The sequence below is a fragment of the Babylonia areolata genome, chromosome 18, assembly GCF_041734735.1.
Source record: "Babylonia areolata isolate BAREFJ2019XMU chromosome 18, ASM4173473v1, whole genome shotgun sequence".
NCBI classification, from domain to species: Eukaryota; Metazoa; Mollusca; class Gastropoda; order Neogastropoda; family Buccinidae; genus Babylonia; species Babylonia areolata.
In genome coordinates, this window is record NC_134893.1 from 31092101 (window position 1) to 31117100 (window position 25000).

At 45.3% G+C, this 25000-nt stretch overlaps 1 protein-coding gene across 1 annotated transcript in view; it reads left to right on the forward strand.

The window, feature by feature from the left end:
* Positions 1 to 25000, forward strand: part of LOC143292656 (sperm-tail PG-rich repeat-containing protein 2-like) — a 53140-nt gene that overhangs the window by 15026 nt on the left and 13114 nt on the right. Inside the window, exons 7-11 of the mRNA XM_076603149.1 lie at positions 4255 to 4368; positions 8857 to 9016; positions 10428 to 10681; positions 14683 to 14869; positions 16175 to 16290. Of these exons, the coding sequence (XP_076459264.1) occupies positions 4255 to 4368; positions 8857 to 9016; positions 10428 to 10681; positions 14683 to 14869; positions 16175 to 16290 (831 nt within the window). The remainder of the gene's footprint in view (positions 1 to 4254; positions 4369 to 8856; positions 9017 to 10427; positions 10682 to 14682; positions 14870 to 16174; positions 16291 to 25000) is intronic.

Sequence of the window (25000 nt, forward strand, 5' to 3'; positions counted from 1 at the left end):
CACACACACACACACACACACACACACCACCACCACCACCAACCAACACACACACACACACACACACACACCACCACCACCACCACCACCACCACCCAACACACACACACACACACACACACACACCACCACCACCACCACCAACCAACACACGCACACACACACACCACCACCACCACCACCACCACTACCACCAACCAACACACACACATACACACCACCACCACCACCACCACCACCACCAACCAACACACACACACACACACACACACACACACACACACACACACACACACACACACACACATCAAATTTGGAACACAGCCACCCTTCCCAGGGTTTTCCCCTCCCCCAGCCCCCCCCCCTCTCCACTCCACACCCCCAACCCCCACTCGATCCCACTGGCCACAAGCAGTTCATCTTCCTCCCTCCCTCCCTGCACTGCACTTACATCCATCCCTGGATCCACGCAGACCGCCATGTAATTAAGTCTGGCTGATGGGATAGGGAGCCCCACTTGTCTGATCAGATATCTGAACTCTGGGCTTTAAAACCCAGGACCCGCTGCCAGCTCCTTGGGCATTTTATCTGGACCCCTGGCTGGCCACTGCACTGCCACACACACACACACACACACACACACACACACACACACACTGACTCACTGCTGCGCCATGGCAGCTGACTGATAGATTCCCTGTTTCGTTTTCCCTGTCCTCTGTCGGCCAAAAACTGCTTACACACCAGGACGCATGCAGTGGTGATTCCCTGTTTTGTTTTTCTGTGCTCTGTTGGCAGAAACCATTGCAATACATCCAGGCATTGTTTGATTTTTCTGTCCTCTGTTAGCAAAACCACTGTGATACATGCAGACATTTATTCTCTGTTTAATTTTTCTGTGTTCTATTGGCAGAAACCACTGTAATACATACAGGCATTGATTCCCTGTTTCATTTTTCGGTCCCTCTGTTGGCTAAAACCGCTGCAATACATGCAAACAGTTTTTCGACCCTGTTTTATTTTTTCTGTCCCTTGTTGACAAAAGCCGCTGCAATATATACAAGCATCGATTCCTTGTTTCAATTTTTCTGTCATCATCTGTCAGCAAAAACCACTTATATACATGCAGGCAGTGATTTCTTGTTTTATATTTCTGTCCTCTGTCGAAAAAAAAACCCTACTGCTGCAACACTTGCAGGCAGCGTTCTCTAAATGATTGCTTTAAATCTTTCATTTGTATTGTATTTGCTGTGTTGAGATTGAAAAGGGTGTTTGTAGAACCTCAAGGGAAGGGGATGGCTCTATTGGGTTTGATTTTGTTATCACTGTTTGAGGCGAAATTGAAAAGGGGGTGTGCATACAACAAGGGCAGGGGTCTGTTGTGCTACATTTGTTTTGCTTTAATTTTCAAGGGGATATGTGGGCTGTTTAGTTTGTTGGGCTGGGGTGTGTGTGTGTGTGTGTGTGTGTGTGTGTGTGTGTGTGTGTGTGTGTGCTCTTCTTGTTATTGCTGTTGTTGTTGATATCATCTATCATTGCTGCTGTCAACTCATCGTTGTTATTGTCACTGCTGCTGTCGTTCATGGGAACTTAATTTGTTTCTTCATTGTGTTGCAGTTTTGTTTGTTTCGTGGTACCTTTTGCAAGGATAGGAAAATTCATACATTACACTTTTACATCATAAGAGGTAGGCGGCTAATAGTTTTGATTGTGGATTTTTTTTCCTCTGTGGTATAGCCTAGGAGTTGTTTATTTTGCATTTGCTAATACACTTTCTTGCTTTCTTTAGTTCTCATTTATGAATTTTGTGCATTTTTATTTCAAAATTGTAGTTCTTGTTACATGATAGTTGTATTCCAAGCATTGTCCAACATGTGAGGTTCAGTAAACTTCAGCTGCTTCTCCGCCATTCCCCAGCCTTCTTCATTCGAGGGAAAACTAAATATCCATCAACAGATCCTCACAGCCGATTCAGTTCTGTCTCAGTTTCACTTTCCTTTTCAAGGAGGTGTCAAAAGTGTGCAGACTGATCCATATACTATGCTGCACCATGCTGCTTTAAAAAGGAAGGCAAAGAAAAGAGAAGGGATTGATCGACGGGCGCAATAGCCGAGTGGTTAAAGCGTTGGACTTTCAATCTGGGGGTCCCGGGTTCGAATCACGGTGACGGCGCCTGGTGGGTAAAGGGTGGAGATTTTTACGATCTCCCAGGTCAACATATGTGCAGACCTGCTAGTGCCTGAACCCCCTTCGTGTGTATATGCAAGCAGAAGATCAAATACGCACGTTAAAGATCCTGTAATCCATGTCAGCGTTCGGTGGGTTATGGAAACAAGAACATACTCAGCATGCACACCCCCGAAAACGGAGTATGGCTGCCTACATGGCGGGGTGAAAAACGGTCATACACGTAAAAGCCCACTCGTGTGCATACGAGTGAACGTGGGAGTTGCAGCCCACGAACGCAGAAGAAGAAGAAGAAGTGACTGATTCTGTGAGAAAAAGTGAAGAAATCTTCAATGGAGTCTGTTGCAGTCATTAGCATCACCGTTTGTTTTTTGTTGTTGTTTTTTGGTTTTTTGTTGTTGTTGTTTTTTTTTGTTTTTTTGTTTTGTTTTTCTTTTCTTTTCCTATTAATGTTTTCTTTCAGTCAGGGAATTAATCCTGCTTCAACGTTTATTTTTGTTGTTGCTGTGAATGCTTTCTTTGTTGTTAACAAAATGTGTTTGTAGTATTATCATCCTTGATAGAACCGTTTGGGTTTCTTTGATGTCACTGTGCATTCAGTGTGGTACAATTTCTTTGTTGTGCGCAGTGGTGCAGTCTCCATCGTAATCTGTCGGTAGTTGACTACGAGAGTCTTTTGGATAACACAGTGTTATCAGTGTGTGTGTGTGTGTGTGTGTGTGTGTGTGTGTGTTCATCTTTCACTTGCTGGGGAACTGAAATAAAAAGAGGGAGGGATGACGGGGGAGGTAAGAATGTGTGTGAGTGTGTGTTGGCGCCTGCAGTTCTGTCAATAAATTTGTGTATTCTTTGTACTGACCTACGTGACTTCTACTTGCATTAAGTGTCCATCACAGGTAGTACGGCTGACAGGAATAGTCGTCACAGGACAGTGGAGGGAGGGAATGTGTTCAACACTAAACCGACACAAGAAGAATGACAAACAAATGTCCGATTTGAGAGGGGTGTGGTGGGTAAGGGAAGGGCAGGGGGGGAGGTGTAAAGGGGAGGGGGTTGCCCTAAGGGTGGGGGTGGTTCCCCCTGGGGTGAGGTGAGGGAGGATTACCCTGGGGGGTGGGGGGTGGGGTGGAGGTGGTTCCCCCTGCCTGAGGTGAGGGAGGATTACCCTGGGGGGTGGGGGGGTGGGGTGGGGGTGGTTCCCCCTGTGGTGAGGTGAGGGAGGATTACCCGGGGGCGTGAGGGTGGGGTGGGGGTGGTTCCCCTGGGGTGAGGTGAGGGAGGATTACCCTGGGGGGTGGGGGGTGGGGTGGGGGTGGTTCCCCCTGCCTGAGGTGAGGTGAGCGAGGATTACCCCGGGGGGAGGGTGGGAGGGTTGGCGGGGGGTGGTTCCCCCTGGGTTGAAGTGAGGGAAGATTACCGGGGATTGGGGGTTGGGGTGGGGGTTGCCCCCAGAAGCTGGTTGGGTTGCTGCCCCGGGATTCAGACTCACAATTTGACTGAGCCACGCAGGCACCCCCGCTGGCTTGTTCGAAAGGGGGAAGGAAAGCAGATGTTTGACAACCAGTGTATATCACTCCATATTTTCGTAACCCAAGACCATTCTTTCTTGCCATTAATGCACGTCTCCTACAGATTCGATCCGTCTCTTTACAAAACAAGGTAATTGTAACTGATTCCCCACCCCCCCTTCTAACCCCGCTGTCTACAGAACACGATCAGTCATGGCTTTATTCAACCATTTTCTCCCATGCCCCTCAGTCCCCTCACCCCACCCCCCTCCACACACACACACACACACCCCACCCTCCCCCACCCCTCACTCTTAAGGGATGAATTGAAATGTATTTTTCAATAATGCACGCATGTACACTTTTCATTTTTCATTTTTCTCTGACAGTGACAAGTGGTACTTCGGACCTTAGCCCCCCATATCGGCCATCAATCTTTTGCCCCCACCCCCCCCCCCCCCACCCCATCTACCCCCACTCCCTTCACACCCTCCTGAGAACTTTCACATTCATTTCCGCCCGTTGATGGATTGCGTGATGTCATGTTTGCCTCCTACAGAACATCCCGGGCCCGGGCAAGTATGAGATACGGGGCCAGTTTGACCCCCAGCCCCCCAAGATCAATACGGAGGGCATGGAGGTGGAGCACCCGCCCTTCCTCTCGCAAGCCAAGGTGAGTTTGGTGCCCGTCTTCCTCGTCCTCCTCCTCGTCCTCCTCCTTGTCCTCCTCCTTGTCCTCCTCCTCGTCCTCCTCCTCCTCCTCGTCCTCCTCCTTGTCCTCCTCCTCGTCCTCCTCCTCCTCCTCGTCCTCCTCCTTGTCCTCCACCTTGTCCTCCTCCTCGTCCTCCTCCTCGTCCTCCACCTTGTCCTCGTCCTCCTCCTCGTCCTCCACCTTGTCCTCCTCCTCGTCCTCCTCCTCGTCCTTCTCCTCGTCCTCCACCTTGTCCTCCTCCTCGTCCTCCTCGTCCTCCTCCTCCTCCTCGTCCTCCTCCTTGTCCTCCTCCTCGTCCTCCTCCTCCTCCTCGTCCTCCTCCTTGTCCTCCACCTTGTCCTCCTCCTTGTCCTCCTCCTCGTCCTCCTCCTCGTCCTCCTCCTCGTCCTCCTCCTTGTCCTCCTCCTCGTCCTCCTCCTCGTCCTCCACCTTGTCCTCCTCCTCCTCCTCGTCCTCCTCCTCGTCCTCCACCTTGTCCTCCTCCTTGTCCTCCACCTCGTCCTCCTCCTTGTCCTCCACCTTGTCCTCCTCCTCGTCCTCCTCCTCCTCCTCGTCCTCCTCCTCGTCCTCCTCCTTGTCCTCCACCTTGTCCTCCACCTTGTCCTCCTCCTCGTCCTCCACCTTGTCCTCCTCCTCCTCCTCCTCCTCCTCCTCCTCGTCCTCCTCCTTGTCCTCCACCTTGTCCTCCTCCTTGTCCTCCTCCTTGTCCTCCACCTTGTCCTCCTCCTTGCCCTCCTCCTCCTCCTCGTCCTCCTCCTCGTCCTCCTCCTCCTCCTCCTTGTCCTCCACCTTGTCCTCCTCCTCGTCCTCCTCCTTGTCCTCCTCCTTGTCTTCCTCCTCCTCCTCGTCCTCCTCCTTGTCCTCCTCCTCCTCCTCCTTGTCCTCCTCCTTGTCCTCCTCCTTGTCCTCCTCCTCCTCCTCGTCCTCCTCCTTGTCCTCCTCCTCCTCCTCCTCCTCCTTGTCCTCCTCCTCCTCCTCCTTGTCCTCCACCTTGTCCTCCTCCTTGTCCTCCACCTTGTCCTCCTCTTCGTCCTCCTCCTCGCGCTTCTTTCGGTTTGTTGTGTCTCAGTTTGACGCCGTGTTACCCTTGTGCACGTGTACATGTACTGTGTATGACTTTATTTACTTGTTGTATAATTATGTTTGTGTGTCTCTTAGAACAACAGCAGATTACGCAAGTAGGCCAAGATGCTAATATCTCCACCGTTGGAAAATAAAGATTCATTCATTCGTTCGTTCGTTCGTTCAATCAATCATTCATTCATTTATTCATTATTCATTCATTCATTCTTAGCTCCTCCTCCCCCCCCCCCTCCCCCGCTTCTTCCCTTGCACACTAAGGTTATGGAGGTTTTTTTGTTGGTTTTTTTTTCTCATTCTTGTTTTGTTCATACTTTTTGGTGTGGGTACATATGTAAACACACCCATCATGCTTATGTATTAGCAGGGGATGGGGGGGGGGTGCATGTTTTAACTCGTTCAGCCCTGCGTCCCAGCCACGCACCGGCCCGCACCAAACGTTTTTCGTTTCGATAAAAAGGTTTCCATGTTCCTACATAGGAATGAAACTGCTAAAAGCAAAGGGGACTAGGCGCTTCCGTTTTGGGGGAAGTGTCTGGGTTTGTTCCAATGTACCTTTTATTTACCTGTGTGCTAGCTGCGTTGGTAGCGTAAGCAGCATTGGCTTGAAGTTACGTACCTTGTGTGTGGAGAGAGTTACCACTCTTTACTGTTTGTTAATCAAAGGGGACTAACGTCTGCAGTATTTCCATGTATGTGTACGCATGTCAGTTTGGAGGGGAGAGAAAGCATGGTTGATTTCTGTATATTCCCCGCGTTTTTTTCCCCCGTGAGTATGTCAGGGAAGCCTACTGAGGCTGAATGGGTTAACACAAGTGTTGTGCAATACATTTATCAACCAGTATTGATTTGACTTGATTCCACTCATGCATGGCCATGTGCAAGAAACATTCAAGGAAAATGGCATACAAAAATACATGCATATTATATGATGCATGACATATTAGTCATTCGGATGAGACGATAAATTAAGGTCCCGTGTGCAGCATGCACTTAGCGCACGTAAAAGAACCCACGGCAAAAAAGGTTGTTCTTGGCAAAATTCTGTAGAAAAATCCACTTTGATAGGAAAAACAAAACTGCAGGCAGGAAAAAATACAAAAAAATAAGTGGCGCTGTAGTATAGCGACGCGCTCTCCCTGGGGAGAGCAGCCCGAATTTCACACAGAGAAATCTGTTTTGATGAAAAGAAATACAAATTATGGTATGACTATCCCGATTCATGGTGATGCTGTAGAATAGTGTAGATTTTGTGACAAAAGTTGTGCAATAGACTAACGTTTAAAACAAGGTGTGTTGGTGGTGTTGGTTTGTGTTTTTGTTGTTTGTTTGTTTTGTTGTTGTTTTTGTTGCAAACACAATGAGTTTTTCCATAAATCTGATGTAAGGGTACCCATTTTCTAGCAAATATTATGAATAAGATGTCCAGCGAATGTTCATTATCTTTCAACTTTAGAACTGGCCAATGTTGAGTTTGTCTCCTATTTCTCGTCTCTTAATTCCTCATCCCTTTCTACAACTCCTCTTGGTTGTTTTTTTAATAGCTTTGGAAGACTGGAGGATTTTTTCAGTATGATGTGCCTCAAGCTATCCTTTTTAAGGACATTTTTATGATGATTCTTCCCCCTGGCATGTTTGCTGTGTTTATTTGAGGAGGAGGAGGCGTGTAAATGATGTTCGTCAGAGTTAAGATGTTTGCTCAATTGTGGTGCGCTGATGTGTCATCGGAGAGAGTGTGTGTGTGTGTGTGTGGGCGTATTTGTGTGTGTGTGTGTTTGTGTGAGTGCTTGTATGTGTGTGTGTTGGGGGGGGGGGAGTGAAAGTTTGCTGGGCGCAAGTAAAAACAATCCTAAAGAAATGCTTTTAAGTCATTCTTACAGCGCACTCAAAATTCTGTTAATTTGGTTACATCAAAACTATGTTGCCTTCTTATTATATTTTTTTTGTTTTTGTTGTTGTTTTTAACTTCTTTTCTCTGTATTTATTTTTATTTTCTTAGTTGATTTCTATCTTCTTATTTTGTATCGCAATTACTTTTGTCTGTATGCACAGGCATATATATGTGTGTGCATTTATGTGCATGTATATATTTGAGTTGTGTACATGTTCGGAGTTAGGGATGCTTTTCCCCAGAATGATGCATCATGGGCTGGTGGTGATATTTTCTTGTGTTTGCCTCCTTCCATATATATGTGTCTGCCTTTTAACCTTAATGCATAAAATCTGTCTGATGGATCAAAGAACACATCAAATTAGACTCTACTCATAGATTTTTTAAGTGCGAATACGAAATTGATCACACTTTGATTCTGTGTGTGTTGATATGGAACAAGTCAGATATTGAATCTATGCATGTAAATTAAACAAATCTGCAAGTGTAAATACAGAACTGGTCTTATATCATTTCAATAAATGTAAATGTAGAATTAATTTGAGATTGTAAGCATAAATGTTGAAATGGTCAGACATTGGTTTGGTAAATTTGAGTATGGAATGAATCAGACATTTGTTCTCTGTGTGTAAATGTGGAATTAGTCTGACTTCGATTCTGTAAGTGTAAACATCAACTTAGTCTGACGTGGATCCTGTAAGTTCAAATGTAAGATTAAGCCTGACATAGGTTCTGTAAGTGTAGATATGGACTTAGTAAGTCTGGTAAGGATTCTGTAAGTACATATATAAGCTGACCCCGACACTGGAGTTCTGTTGAGTGTGAAAATTATATGATTTGTTTGAACGAGGAACGTGATTTGTGTAAAATATGAAATTACTTGTAAACATGGAAGTACTTGAATGATAAATGATATGGATACTTATATAGCGCCTATCCTCGGTTGGAGACCTAAGCTCTAAGCGCTTTACAAACACTGAGTCATTCACACAGCAGGCTGCCTACCTGGATAGAGCCGACTGACGGCTGCCATTGGGCGCTCATCATTTGTTTCCTATGTCATTCAATCAGATTTTAGGCAGGCATGTAACATTTTTCGTGTATGACTGTTTCGTTTATTTACCCCCACCATGTAGGCAGCCATACCCCGTTTTCGAGGGTGTGTATGCTGGGTATGTTCTTGTTTCCAGAACCCACCGAACGCTGACATGGATTACAGGATCTTTAAAATGCGTATTAAATTTTAATCTTCTGCATGCGTATACACACGAAGTGGGTTCAGGCACTAGCAGGTCTCCACATATGTTGACCTGGGAGATTAGAAAAATCTCCACCCTTTACCCACCAGGCGCCGTTACTGAGATTCGAACCCGGGACCCTCAGATTAAAAGTCCAACCACCGCTGTAACCACTCGGCTATTGCATTTACATGGGATGATATGTGTGTGTCAAAACGGGTGGCATGATTTGCTCCTCAGAGGTTTGCCCCCATCAAGAACCCGGTGCCCCCGCCTGGCAGTTACAACGACCCCCGCACGGCCTTGACCTCCCTGAAGAAGGTGACGGGGCTGAAGAGGAGCCCCTTCGGCCAGACCTCCGTCCGCTTCCAGCCTGAACACCACGTCAAGTTCACACCAGGTCAGCGCTCATAGAGCTGCAGCCTTGGGGGGCTAGTTGGCCTTTGGGAACCATCCCAGCACCGACCCTCTTGGCCGAGAGAGTGGGGATGTAACTTGGGCAAGACACTCTCCACAATAATCAAATTCTTGCCCAGATAGTGGGGACAACAGTTGCCTCCTCTGTTGTTCTGATGGTCATAGTAGGACACAACTGACTATCATACATACATGCTGTACCGCTGATGCATCACAAACGTTTCTTTTCTGGCGGTGTTGGGATATCGGCGAAGCTCCTCTCTGTCCACTCTGTTCAGTTGTCTGGCCACTTCTTTCGCTGTCTGCCTTGTTTCCTTTTCCCCTGTCCCGTTCCCTGAATGATCCAGGTCTTGAAGAGACCGTCGGATCTAGTCATGTGGCCACACCATCTCATCTTACTTCTCTTCCATTCTTTCATTGTGATCACTTGGTTTTCATAGCTGATTTCTTGCAGAGCTGATTCCAAACTAATGTGATTATGCTTAGTTGTTGTTGCTTTTTGTGGGTTTTTTAAGAGTGTGTGGGCAGTGGAATGGGTGGGGCTGTATGTGTACAAGGGTGTGTGGGCAATGGGTTGGGTGGGGTTGTATGTGTACAAGGGTGTGTGGGGAATGGGTTGGGTGGGGTTGTATGTGTACAAGGGTGTGTGGGCAATGGGTTCGGTGGGGTTGTATGTGTACAAGGGTGTGTGGGCCATGGGTTCGGTGGGGTTGTATGTGTACAAGGGTGTGTGGGCAATGGATTGGGTGGGGCTGTATGTGTACAAGGGTGTGTGGGCAATGGATTGGGTGGGGTTGTATGTGTACAAGGGTGTGTGGGCAATGGATTGGGTGGGGTTGTATGTGTACAAGAGTGGGTGGGGAATGGGTTGGGTGGGTGTATATATATCTGTACAGGAGTGTGTGGGAAATGGGTGGGTATATGATTATATATATATATATATATGTGTGTGTGTGTGTGTGTGTGTGTTATTTCTAGAATCTCTCTCTCTCTCTCTCTCTCTCTCTCTCTCTCTCTCTCTCTCTCTCTCTCACCCTCTTTCTCTCTCTGTTCTTCTTTGTCTATGTTTGTAATTGAGTATGTGTATGTGTGGGTGTTGGTTTTTTTCTTCTTTTTTTTTCATTTATTAGGAAAATAAATATCATGCCATGCTACAGCACACCGATTTCCATTTTAAGAAAATATCTATGAGATAAGGGAGTAATGCCACTGAAACTGATGATGGAGCACGCACACACAGACACACACACACACACACACACACACACACACACACACACACACACACACACAACCCACCCACATTATTACTGTTTGTGCTTCCCCTCCCACCCACACACCCCTCACCTCCAACCCACCCCCACCCCATTCTTCTGGTTGTTTTTTTTAAACAGGCCCCGGGGCCTATAACTCGTCGGGGATGGGGTCGGAGAGCATGCGCAAAGCCTACCTGGAGAGCACGCGGAAGGGGGTGTTCGGCACCACCTCCACCCGCACACAGCCCATGATGCGGCGCGAGGACCTGGAGCTGCCGGGCCCCGCCCACTACCAGATGAAGGAGCGCCCCTTCCAGGCCCGCTACGCCCAGCCCACCGCCAACTTCTCCTCCGTCACCAACCGCCTGTCCGAGGTGCCCAACGTGGTGAAGGTGGGTCAGTGTGCTTGGGCAGGGCGTGTTGTTGTTGCACGTGTTGTTATATCACAGATTCACAAAAGCTTACCGTTGGGCCAGCAGCAAAGTGAGAGCTGTATGGTTGAATGGTTTCTCCACTGCAATGGGAAGTCGTTTACAGCTTAAGTCTTTCGTGAAGGACTATGACTCTGAAATTAGGAGGCAAGATTGCAATGGCTGTTTTTGCTTCAGCCTTGGGGGCAAGTTGGCCTTTGGGAACCATCCCGACGCTGACTGTCTTGAAACCCTCCAGGCCGAGAGAGTTGGGAAGTAACCTGAGCAAGACACTCTCCACTATAATCAAATTCTAGTCCAGACAGTCAGGACAGCAGATGCCTCCTGTGCTCTTCTTGTGGTCATAGTCGGACGCGACTGACTATCATATAATTGTGTCGAGACAATAAACCCAGGTCTTCCCATGTGCAGCACGCACTTTGGCGCAGTGAAGAAGAACCCATGGCAGCATAAGTGTTGTCCTCTGACAAAATTCTGTAGGAGCAATCCATTCTGATTACATAAATATATGTACATGTGTATATATATGTACATGCACTGAAGGCCTGACTAAGCACGTTTGGTTATGCTGTCAGGCATCTGCCGAGCAGATGTGGTGTACTTGTCCAACTGCAGTGATGCCCTCTTGAGAAACTGAAACTGTGTTGTGTAGTATTGTATGAATTGTGCCAAGCTGTGTTGTCTGGTCGTGTGCCTTTAAATGTCCTGAGGGACAGTGACGTGACGTGTTGTAGTGCTGTTGTGTTGTGTTGATGTTGTGTTGTATTGTGGTGTGTCGGTGCTTGTTATTGTGCTGTGCTGTGCTGTGTGCTTGTATTGTGCTGTGTTGTGTTGTGCTGTGTTGTGTTGTTGCTTGTATTGTGTTATGTTGTATTGTGTTCTATTGTGCTGTGTTCTAATGTGTTGTCAGTGTTTTATTGTATTGTTTTGTATCATACTGTATTGTATTGTATGAAATGTAATACTTCTGTCACAACAACAGATCTCTCAGTGAGAAATCTGGGGCTGAATTCCCACTGGAGAGCCCTCGTCACAGTGCAGCTCATGCCGCCCGTTTTTGTTTTTTTCTCTTCAAATCTTTATAAGTCTTTGGAATAGAAGAACATCTCATTAACCGAATAAGATCATTATCAGCCCTAGAAATAGAAGACTTTTTTTTTGTTTTACTTCAAATCGTGGGAGAGACAAACTGAGAAGAGTAACTCACAGTAACTCAAGTCGTCACGGAGCTGCTAGCCAGAAGAGGCGATGTTCAGCTGTCTGTCTGTCATTTAAAACTGAACGCGACACACTCACCCACAGGCTCCTTCATTCCTTCACTGTTGACGCCGCAGTAACCAGATCCACCGGCATTCTCTGGGGCAACAGGTCTTCCATCTCGCACTTTGTTCTCTTTATAACCGCCGCTTTGTGGGGGGTGGGGGTGGGGTTCTTTTTTTTTTTTTTTTTTTTTTTTTTTTTTTACTGCAGAGTGCCCAGCATAGAGGAATGTGCAGGCTGCGTAATCTTAGCCCCAGTCTCCACACCTGTGTACGCATGCAGCAGTCTTGGAGTCACTTAAAACTACCGTATGTAGCGTCGGTGTTTTGTTAAAAGGAAACGAGAGAAGGCTCTAGAGAGCGGTTTACGAGTGGAACGGCTTTTTACAGGCTTGAAACAAGAGAGCATTCTTGCTTTTAAGTCCTGTTATCGAGAATGTCTTTTTTGTTTTGTTTTGTTTCGTTTTGTATTTGTTTTCGTTTAGTTGGGTGTATGTATACGTGAGAAGAGCGAGTGTTGATGTATGGTATGTGTGTGTCATAGGAAGCAAGAGTCGTATGTTTTGGAATGTGTGTGTTTTGTAGTGTGTGTGTGTGTGTGTGTGTGTGTGTGTGAAAACACCCTCTACTCTCTATCACAACCTCTCTCTCATGTCTTCACTCACTCCCTTCAGCCCCTGTATCTTTCTCTGTGTTCTTTCCCTTTCATCTTGTCCCCACTCACTGCCTTTCTTTGTAACATTCAAGCAGACGTTGCAGCAGAAAAAGGAGCAAAGGACTTCACAGCTAGTAGAAAACGTATATTGCCCATCGTCATATATATGATAGAAAGAGACTTTCCCATGCGCTTCCATTCAATTTTAAAACACCGTCAGTGTAGCCACGTAGACTCTGGTCACTTTGCACGCACGTTTTTTTTTAATTTTAATTTTCAGACTGTTGTCCAGTTCATTACGGACTGTGTTGCCCTAAGCCAGTATCCAATGCATTTGTTTTACTGATGTGACAGTTAAATTGATATAATCGTTTTTAACTGTGAGGTGATGCTGCTGCATAAAACTGTCATCAAAAGTCACTGGGAATGTTGATGTTTTTGACTTTTTAAAATGCATTTATTATCAGTTGTTTCTCTTGTTAGGTTAACGACTTCCCCTTCTTAAATATTCATATTTGTTTTCCATCATCCAGCTACCCTTTTCTTCAACTCACCATTCACCTCTCCCCCCTCCTCTCCTTCCGATTTGAAAATCAGTTGATGTCTACAATCACCAGTTATAAAACAAAATTTCTCCTCCTCCTCCTCCTCGTTCGTCACCACTTAAACACACAGTTTATATATATATATATATATATATATATATATATATATATATATATATATATATATATATATATACTGTCAGCATATATGCATGCAGCAGAAACAGCACAAGCAAAGTGGAAATAATGTGTTACACATGTGACACTATATTTCAACGAATGTAATGAAACACCAGTGTGTGTGTGTGTGTGTGTGTGTGTGTGTGTGTGTGTGTGTGTGTGTGTAACGCTGTGTGACCAGACAAAATCTAGACTTATCAGATATCACAATATAATCCTGTGTCTTAAGATCTTCCAGTACAAAAAATGTCCAGAACGATTTAAGTTTCATTTTGATAACACACATTTCTTGATCTTAAAAAAATATCTTTTCTTTTTTCTCTATTCCCTTTCTCTGCTTACTTTCTTTTCTTTTTTTCTTTCATTATGTTTTCCTATTTTTGTTCTTTCTCTCCTGTTTCTTTCTATCTTTTTTCTTTGTGTGTGGCATCAACAGCTGCTACCATCTTGCAGTATGGATGTGTGTGTGTGTGTGTGTGTGTGTGTTTGTGTGCGTGCGTGTGTGTGCGTATTAGCACAGTGTTGTCGATGTGCACATACGTGTGGGCGCATACGGAATCGTATAGCTTGGCCCATTTTTACTGTGTACTGTGTGTACTGTACCCCTCTGTGTGTGTGTGTGTGTGTGTGTGTGTGTGTGTGTGTGTGTGTGTGTGTGTGTGTGTGTGGATTAACAAAAGTTTACAATTGGGCCAACAACAAAATGAGAGCTGCATTACCAATGGTTTCTCCACTGCAATGGGAAATTACTTACAGCTTTGTCTTTTGTGAAGGACTATGACTCTCAGACCATGAGGCAAAATTGCACTGGCTTTTAGAGCTGCAGCCTTGAGGGTTAGTTGGCCTTTGGGAACCATCCCAACACCGACTGTCCTAAAACCCTCTTGGCCGACAGAGTGGAGTTGCAACTTGGGCAAGACACTCTCCCCACTATAATCAAATTCTAGCCCAGATAGTCGGGCCAGCAGTTGAGGGCCTCCTCTGCTTTTAGCGGACCCAAAAACTGCCCACTGGGCAGGAGACAATCACCCTCAGCCCATCTCTTCTACTCCTCTCTAGTAGCAGAAGGCCTGGGTCATAATTGTTTTCCTCTACATTTGGGAGAAAGGCATATTGACGAGGACGGATGCGTCCCACAAAGCACAACGAACCGTCCATTAGCCACAGGGGTGTACCTTTCTGCCCACTCATACCAGCACGGCTGATGGTCACAGTCGGACACGACTGACTGTCATACGCGCGCGCGCGTGTGTGTGTGTGTGTGTGTGTGTGTGTGTGTGTGTGTGTGTGTGTACTGTAGCTGTGTGTCTGTGTGTTGTGCAGGAGATCCCGCCGCCCGGGTCCTACAATGTGGCGGACTCCCACCTCAAGTCCCAGGTGAGGGCGGCCATCGCCAAGCCCCGCACGGAGGCCGCCAACCGCAAGCACACCTCCTTCATGTCCGCCGCCTCCCGTTTCGCCCCGGCCCGCGACGGCACCGCACAGGTCGTGGCAGACCCCGAGAACCCCGGTGAGATGGTTTTGTTGTGTTTTTTTGTGTGTGTTTTTTTTTTTGGGGGGGGGGTATTCTGTATTTGTTTTGTTTGTTTGTTTAATTGTTCATTTATTCGTTTATTTATATATTCCATGTTTAGGGTTACAATTTGTTATAGCATCAATATAAAATCATCCCCGTTTGTGATTCTATATTTGAATTGATAGCAAAGTGCGCAAAAGCCGAGTGGTTAAAGCGTTGGTCTTTCAATCTGAGGGTCCCGGGTTCGAATCTCGGTAACGGCGCCTGGTGGGTAAAAGGGTGGAGATTTTTCCAACCCCCCAGGTCAACATGTGTGCAGACCTGCTAGTGCCTGAACCCCCTTCGTGTGCATACGCAAGCAGAAGATCAAATACGCACGTTAAAGATTCTGTAATCCATGCCAGCGTTCGGTGAGTTATGGAAACAAGAATGTACCCAGCATGCACATCCCCGGAAACGGACTATGGCTGCCTACATAGCGGGGTAAAAACGGTCATTCACGTAAAAGGCCACTCGTGTGCATACGAGTGAACGAGGAAGTTGCAGCCCACGAAGGAAGAAGAGGAATAGGAAAATGGGAGCTGTATGATCAGTGGTTTCCCCATAACAATGGGGAGTCATTGATTAACACAGGTTCGTCTTTTATGAAGGACTATGACTCTCTCAGTCTAGGAGGCAAGATTACACTGGCTCTTAGTGCTGCAGCCTTGTGGGGCCAGTTGGCCTTTGGGAACCATCCCCATCGCCGACTGCCCTAAAACCCTCATGGCCGAGAGAGTAGGGATGTAACTTGGGCAAGATACTTTCCACTATAATCAGATTCTAGCCCAGATAATTAGAACAGCAATTGCCTCCTCTGCTGTTCTGATGGTCATAGTTGGACACGACTATCATACTTACATTGATACATATTCATTTTGAGGTGATATACAAAGACATATTTTTCTTTTCAATAAGTGTTGAGTGAAGGTCATGTGATGTCAGTACTTCATAACATGTCACACATTTCAGGCTACGATGTTGACAATAAATATTTGCATGCATTTTGTGCATGTGTGTGTGTGTGTGTGTGAGCGTGTGTGTATGTGTGCATGCACGTGTGTATGTGTGTGTGTGTGTTTGTGTGTGTGTGTGCGTATTTGTGCACATGTGTGTGTGTGTGTGTGTGTGTGTGTGTGTGTTTGCTTGCGTGTGTGGACATACTGTACATGTATGTGCGTGTGTCTGTCTGTCTGTCTGTCTGTCTGTCTGTCTGTGTCTGTGTATTTTCACGTGTTCGTGCACGTGCACACGCACCAGGCCCGGGGGCCTACGACAGCAAGGCGACCCTGGAGAAGAAGGGCGGGCTGATGGTGACCCGAGACAAGCGCTTCAGGAAGGGCATGGAGGAGACGCCTGGTCCTGGGGCCTACGAGGTGAGTCAGTGCTGTCTGTAGGGGACTTGGTAGGTAGGTAGGTAGAGTACCACCACGTTGAAAGCGCTGATTCTCGTCCGATCGCCGAAGTTATGTGGCAACGTCGGGGGTGAATGGTAGGTATAGTGACTGGAGTATGTTAACTTGATCAATAGAGCTAACGGCGATAACACGTTGAAAACACTGGTTATCTTCTGATCACCGAAGTTCAGCATTGTCGGGGGTATTTGGAAGGTTGAGTATGTTGAGCAATATACGGTAACGGGCGATACCACGTTGAAAATACCGGTTCTCGTCCGATCGCCGAAGTTAAGTTTAACGTCGGGGGTATGTGGTAGGTATAGTGACCAGAGGATGTTAACTTGATCAGTAGGGCTAATGGCGATACCACATTGAAAGCATCGGTTCTCATTCGTATCGCCGAAGCTGAAGCAACGTCGGGCCGGTTAGTATTTAGATGGCTGACCGCTGGGTGCCGTTGGCACTCCTTTTTTTTTTTTTTTTTTTTAAAGTGCATTGGGCTACGCTGCTGATCAGGCATCTGCTTCGCACTGCGATGTGGTGTAGTGTATTATGGATAAGTCCGAACGCAGTGACGCCTCCTTGAGAAACTGAACAGAATTGTCTGTAGGGGGTGGAGGGGGAGGGGGGGTTAGAAGGCTGGTAGGTAGGTAGGTATCGTGAGCAAAGTATTTTAACTTGATGAGAACAGGCAGTCCAAAACACCACCGTGTAGATAGATATCAATGGTTTTGCTTGAACAAAAAGTAATGTAGTCCCAAGAGATAGCTGTCATAAAATAATAAATGGTGACTTACATCCTGACCCATACATACACCATACACACACGTGCACACGTGCATGCACGCACGCACGTGCACACACACGCACACACACACACACACACACACACACACACACAGGCCTGCATACATGCACACGTATGCAAGCATGGACATACACACATATACACACTTCTACGCAAACACACACTCCCTCTCTCTCACTCAGAATTATTCTCTGTGGCAGAACACATTGCACTTTCAGGGAAACCTTGGGGAATGAACACATACAGCTCTCAACGAAAGCAAACGATTGCGTTTGATGTACTTGTGACATACATGTGGCGGCGTGTATGCACACGCACGCACACACACGTCAAAGGTGACTAAAAAATAGACGAAAAATTAAAGAAAGAAGAAACACACGCTCGCGCACAGACAGAAAAATGTGAACATTAGCAAGCTTAGTTCCCGCGGTATCACTGACTTGGCCTCTTTCCAAGTCTACACTTCTTCCGTTCGAAGTTGTTGTTTTTTTTTGTGGTTGTTTTTGTTTTTTTTAAAGGAAAAGAAAATGATGGAAGAGATAAATGTTCCTTCAGATATGGGGTGGGGGGGATAGAAAGTGAGAGAGAGAGAGAGAGAGAGGTGGGCGGCAGGAGACAGATAGACGAGCGAACGAGGGGGGTGGATCTGAGGGGGGGGGGGGGGGAACGTTGATATTTAGACTTTAGACAAACTTGAAGAAGACTACTAGGGGGAAAAAAAGAAGAAGAAGAAGAAGCAAGATGAGATGGAGCCACACGGCATTGAAGAATACACGCACAGAGAAACAGCATCTTGCGAAAGTTTGTAGGAAATGGACACCAAGCTTGTTTTTCACTGTCCATTTCCCCCCGCCAAGAACAGACAGTGACGGTGAGCGAAGCTCAGTGTGCATGCCACCGGGTTTGTCTGTTCGCCCGTGTGACTGTCTGTGTGTATGTCTGTCTCTGTCTCTCTGTCAGACTGTCAGTTCTGTTTATATCTGCCTGTCTCTGTCTGTCGTTCTCTTTGTCCCTCTCTGTCTCTGCTTGTCTCTCTCTTTTTGTCTGCGTATGTCTGTCTGTCTCTGTCAATGTCTGTCTGTCTGTCTGTCTCTCTCTCTCTCTCTCTCTCTCTCTCTCTCTCTCTCTCTCTCTCTCTCTCTCTCTGTGTGTGTCTCTGTTTCTCTTTCTCTCTCTCAGACACTCTCAGACGCTCTCTCTCTCTCTCTTTCTCTCTCTCTCTCTCTCTCTCTCTCTCTCTCTCACACACACACACACACACACACACACACACACACACACACACACACACACACAAACTTCTCTCTGCATCTGCCTTTCTTTCTCTTGTGTGTGTGTGTGTGCTCGGATGTGTTTTCAAGATTAAGTGTACGCTGAAACTGAATGTGTGAAGAGTGTTTGCAGTGGCGTAAATATTAGGATTGAAAGTATGAATTAAGTCTGCCTGTTGGAAATGAGAGATTTCCATCTTTGGATTGTACATTGTTTCAGCTACCCCTGTCTGTCTACGTTGAACATCATAAGTTGTTATCTGCGCCACGATCGGTTAAGATGAAAATAAGAACAGAAAAACACTATTACACTAGGAATTGGTGATGTTTGTCTTTATGCGACCACACAACTCATACCTCTGACATGAGGTTTGGCGCTGTATAAGTGTCCCTATCATATCATCATATCATAATTATCAATCATCATATCTTAATTATCGTATCAAAACTGGGAAGTCTTTGGATTTTTAGTCCCTCTAGCTCTGTACACCTTTTTATTTTCACCTGTATGCTAGCTGATGGGTACAGATGGCGCAAGCAGCATGAATGTGAATAAAGTCTGTTAAACAGTGACGGTACCTATCCTCTGTTCAGTAATCCTCGTTTCAGTCCATCGCTCATGAACAGTTGGTAGTGCATCGTTCTGCACGATTTCGTTATGCTTTTAATGCTCGCGAAGGAAAAAAAACGCACCAAAAAAAAACAAACAACTGCAGTGCCATACGACAAGGAAAGTAATGAGACATGCAAAAAATGATAATGCTAATAATGATAGTAGCAGCAGCAGCAGCAGCAGCAGTAGTAGTAGTGGTAGTAGTAGTAATGATAATAATGATAATAATAATGATGATAGTGATACTGAAAGGTTTCGAGGCACAGATCTACATACACTCGTACATCTTTTCCAAACCACTACAGTATAACACAAGACAGTATTTTGTGTTACAGTTCAGAACACATTGGTATCGGGATAAAAAAAAAATTGAAGCTGTTTGGAAGTGTGTGTGTGTGTGTGTGTGTGTGTCTTTTATTGCAAATGCTATATGAGGTTCCTGTCTATGAGACGTGAGCGTTAATCTCCATTGATTTTGTCATGCTCCTTCTTCTTCTTCTTAGTAGTAGTAGTAGTAGTAGTAGTAGTAGTAATCTCAGTAACAGACATTAAAGGAAGAACAGTGATATGGCTTCGATCCCAGTATTGTTTCCTTATCTGTTGTTGATGTTGATTTTTTGTTTGTTTTTTTTCTTTGTTTGTTTGTTTGTTTTTTTGTCTTTCTGCCCCGTTGCGTCAGTTAAGGAGGTCAGGGAGTTATAATTTACTAGCTGCCTGATTTAATAGCGCGGGCCGGCCCAGCTTGAGCGCGGGCGCCACTTTGTCGGCCCAGCAGAAAGGGAAATCACTCTCAAGTGGAGTTTGAAATACCGCCCCTCCCCCACTCCTCTCCCCGCCACCCTTCCCCTCCTTCACTCACTCCCCCGGCCACAAGATGAAGTGCGGTGACGATAATTACGTGAGGCGGCGGTTTTGAAAAGTAAATCATATTAGAAAACGATTAAAGCGATACATAAATCGATGTTTTAAACGAGTAAAGTGAACAAAACAGCAAGACAGAAAAAGGCAAAAATAATAAACGAGAAGAAGAAGGATTATGATGAGGAGGAGGATATCAATCATCGATGATGAGATCACACACAGCAGATCAGACGAAGGCCAATCGTGGCTACAGATTTAGTTTTACTTTTTTCCTTCAATGTTTCTAGGTGGTTGCAAATTTCTTTGTATTTTTTTTCCTCCATTGTTTCTGAAATAATGTTCTTTTTCCACTTACCTGATTCCTCCTTCTTCTCTCTCTCTCTTTTCTCCTGCTCTTGAGCTTCGTCTTCCTGTTTAGCACGCGTATTGATACATTGCTCTATCATTATCTTTGATGCATTAACAAGAAAATGGATTGACTGAAGAGATCACGCGGATGGAGGAATGGCCTTGGGGGGAAGGGGGGAAAAAAGGAAACAGCCTGCCATGGTACCAACGGTATATATGTATAGCTTTTGGCCCCTTGTGTGGTATGCAACGTTAATGGGTCTCCTTTCGGTCTGGAATGCGATTGGAAAATTCCGTTGCGGCTGTTGGAAGCCGCCGACTTAACATGCTGGGGAATCCACTTAGTGTGTCTGGAAAGAAAAAAGAGAGAAAACAAGAAGTAAAATATAAGGAAAGAAAAACTTGAAAAGTAAGAGAGGGAAGGGTAGGAGAAGTGGGAGAGGGGAGAGGGAAAAGGGGATGGGTGAGGAGGTTTCCTTGCGTGCCTGTCAGCGTCTGTTGGTGTGCGCCAAGATTCATGGTTCGTGCGCGAGTGTGTTCTCTCTCTCTCTCTCTCTCTCTCTCTCTCTCTCTCTCTCTCTGTGTCTCCTTTTAAACCTGATCAGGTTTAGGACGGTTTGGGCTCATATAGCGTATAAAGTAGCATGCCTTTATTTATTTGTATGTTTCCTTTTTCAAGTTTTTTTCTTTTTGTTTGTTGTTGTTTTTTTCGTTTCCGTTTGAGTTGTTGTTGTTTCATTTTATATTAACGGTTTATTTTCCTGCTCTCTCCCCCCCCCCCCCCCCCCCCCCCGCCCCCACCCCCAGCTAACAAATGGAGCAACCGAGAGCAACTTCTACTGGCTTTCTTCTTCTTCTTCTTCTTCTTCTTCTTCTTCTTCTTCTTCTTCTTCTTCTTCTTCTTCTTCTCCTCCTCCTCCTCCTCCTCCTCCTCCTTATGTGAGATGCATCTTCCATGTTCTCTCGTTGAGATAAGATTGTGGGTGCTTACATGCACGTTGTTATCCCGCCATCTATAGTTAGTTAGGGCTTGATATTCTGGGTTTTGGTTTTTGTTTTTTGTTGTTGTTGTTGCTTTCTTTTTAAAGACGGTGGGGTGTAGGTGGGGGTGGGGAGCTGTTCGGTGAAGCTGCATGCAGGATATGTTTGTGCGTCCATGAGCCACATTGAACGCTGACATGCATTTCCAGGATCTAGTGCGTGTGCATTTATTTTCCTCAGCGCGCGTGTACACGTGAAGTTGCGAGGTTTTAACAGTCTGTTCAGAACATGTTGTTTGTTGTTGTTGTTGTTTTTGAGGTGGTGTGTACGGCGTTTCCAGCAGTTTCAGTTTCAAGGAGGTATCAGAGAGTGCAGAGTCATTCATATGCGCTACTTCACTTCCGCTGTTAAAAAAAGGCATAAAAAAAGCAGATGGCTGATCTTCGCATAAAACCAACACGCTCATCAGGCCTTGAGGTTTCCAGCAAGCAGTTCATTAGTGGTGAGTTTAGGGGAAGACAAGCTAACATCACTTGGTGAAGAGTTTATTTTAGGATATCAAAAAAGGAGTTAAAAAACAAAACAAAAAACAAACAAACAAACAAATAAACCTTGCCAGCATCATGGCCGCCCGCTGATTGCTTGCCAGCAAAGAGACCGTAACTTTTTCTTTTTTCTTCTTCTTTTTTTTATAATTTTTTAATAATTTTTTTAGGGGGTGGCAACGTATGTTCGAAACAACTATATCATTGAACACAGCTGAAATTGTCAGTAGAGTCCAGCATAAATATGACGGCGTGATCTGGGAGAAAGGCAATGCAGAAGGCTTAGCTTTGATCATACATAGAACTTTCCGAATCGGGTCATCATAATCAAAACTCAGACCGCAGCTGTCACCAGAAAGCAAAAACAAAAGAACAACTAGTGAGTATCAGTGATTCATATTTTAGCAGACAACGAAATATATATTGCATTCTTTAAGGCGCTTGCATACTTTGCACTTGTATGTATTCCCTGCAGTCAGTTTCTGAGCATTTAGCGATTTGTGCTGTGCACTGTACATACAGTTTATTCATTTATTTATCTATTAATTAATTTATTTATTTATTCAGTCATTTGCCTCCTACGTATAATTATTTAACAGTGCTGTATTTTGATATGTTCACTTATTTGTTTATATTGAATACTCATCCTATTGTGTTTTGAGTTACTTGATGTTTTACTGAAAGCTAGGGCAGGTGGTTCTCAGTGTCGGATTGACGTGTTGTGTTCATGAGAATGTCAAGCATCTGCTTCTCTCTCTCTGTCTTTGCTTCTCTCTGTCTGTGTGTGTGTGTGTGTGTGTGTGTGTGTGTGTGTGTGTGTGTGTGTCTGTCTCTCTGTCTCTCTCTCTGTCTGTCTGTCTCTCTCTCTGTCTCTCTGTCTCTCTCTCTCTGTCTCTCTCTCTCTCTCTCTCTCTCTCTCTCTCTAACAGATCTAGTGTGACGTATTTGGATTAGTCTTCACGTTTAGACACCTCTATGAAACTGAAACTGAAAACTGTGCAGTGTGTTTCATTCTCACGGTTTGCTTTGCAAAGGTTGTTTGTAGCTTCAAGTGAACACACCACAAACAGAGAAAGGAAAGAAGATGATATAAAGAAGATCAAAACTGAAGGGAAGAGAGGGTTTGAGAAAGAATGAAAGAAAAGAACAGAAAAGAAGAAAGCGTCGTTTGGAAATTGATTACCCCCAGATGGAACTGCATTACTGGCTTGGGCTGAAACCCTATTGGAGAAAAAGGAGGGGGGGGGGGGGGGGGAACGGACATGATATATTTCCTTTTTGTGATTCAATTAATTTTTTTTTCTTCTTTAACCCACTCAAAGTCATTCGTCTTCCGCTTATTTGTTGTGTTGTTGTTGGTTTTTTTATGATTCTGTCTTTGACAGTATAATATTGCGGTTTCCAGTACGGTGCATTTCATAATTGGAGGGAAGAACAAGAACAAGAACAAAACTTTAATCTCCAGGCCTCCGGCCCCTAGAAAGAGGTCAAAAGTACACAATATGGCGATCACTCAGCCACAACCAAATGTAAAATACGTACTAACTTAACCTGTAGAACAAAAGTGCTTCTCGTGCATGGTAAATTAATTCTAACTTTCATCATTGTTGTCACAGAATTCCTGTCGTATCTTCAGGGCATTAAATATATAAATGCATAGTTTACGAATACTGTAAACAGAACCATTCTTCATCAAGTGAACATACGAATTGGAGGGAAGAGAGAGAGAGAGAGAGAGAGAGAGAGGGGGAGAAAAAGAAGAAGAAGAAAAAGAAGAAAGATCGACGTGACTTTCTGGCCTCTGGCGACAGAAAGAAGGCAGAATATTTGTGCCTGTTTTTGATGTGATGGATCGGTTTTAACTCACTCAGTACGGCCAGTCCTCTCTTCTCCTCTACACAGACCCCTCGGATGTCCAGTGGGTGTCTGAATGACCCAAACTTTAGCTTCCGTCGTCAGAATTGTGGTATTCTTTGTCAACATTCACCTCTTCAGTATAAGAGCCTTCCGCTTGCAATATTTTGATGATGGTAATTGGGGTGAAACGCTGTTAATGTCGTCTCTTTCGCCGTTCGTATGGAAAGAGTTAAACGTTTTGTTGTTCCAAGAGGAGGCCGGCGGACAGATACCTCCTCAGGCTCATCCTGCCGCTGCTGGCATGGCCCGTCAGCTTTATTGTTAGTGTTCTTGTTATTTTGGTATCACTTGTAATACTCTCTCTCTCTCTCTCTCTCTCTCTCTCTCTCTCTCTCTCTCTCGTCGCTCTCCCTGCCTGTCTATTTGTATGTCTGTCTGTCTACCTGTGTCTGTCTGTCTCTTTCCATCTAGCTATGTAACAATCTCCTTTTCTTCTTCTCCTATTTCCGTGACTTTTCTCTTGCTTGTTCACTTTTCCCTCATTTTTTTTTTTTTTTTCGTTTTGCTGTTGTTTATTTATTTGTTTTCGAGGGCTGGATGAAAAAAAGCATGTGTATCCTCAGAAAATAAAAATTATTCATTCATTCATTCTCTTTCTGCCTCTTTCTTCCTCCGTCTGTCTGTCTGTGTGTTTCTGTCCGTACACACGCGCGTGCGTGTGTATGTGTGCAAGAGAAAAAGAATGACAGACAGGTAGAACCGACAGATAAGATTTATAAGCTAAATAAAGATACAACTTCACTGTCTGTAAGTGCATAGGAATTTTTGTGTTGGAGCTTTTTAAACACATTAAAAAAAAAATAATCACGTTTAAAACATGAACATTGATGAAAATGTTCAACAGCACAACTAAAGTTTAAGATAGGTGGATAATTTTTCATACCAATGTTTTGTTCTCTGGCGGTCTTTTCGATCGTTCCCCATCTATTCTCTGCCTCTCGCACTTTTTCTCTTCTCTCTGTCTCTGTCTCTCCTCTCTCCCTCCTCCCCCCCACCACTCTCTCTCTCTTTCTCTGTCCCTCTTTCTTTCTCTAAGCGCGTTGAGTTACCGCTGCTGGTCAGGCATCTGCTTGGCAGATGATGTGTAGCGTATATGGATTTGTCCGAACGCAGCGACGCCTCCTTGAGCTACTGATACTGATACTGATACTCTTTCTTTCTTTCTTTCTCCCTCACTCTCCCCTACTGCCTCTCTCTCTCCCTCACTCTCCCCTACTACCTGTCTCTCCCTCACTCTCCCCTACTACCTCTCTCTCCCTCACTCTCCCCTACTACCTCTCTCTCCCTCACTCTCCCCTACTACCTCTCTCTCCCTCACTCTCCCCTACTACCTCTCTCTCCCTCA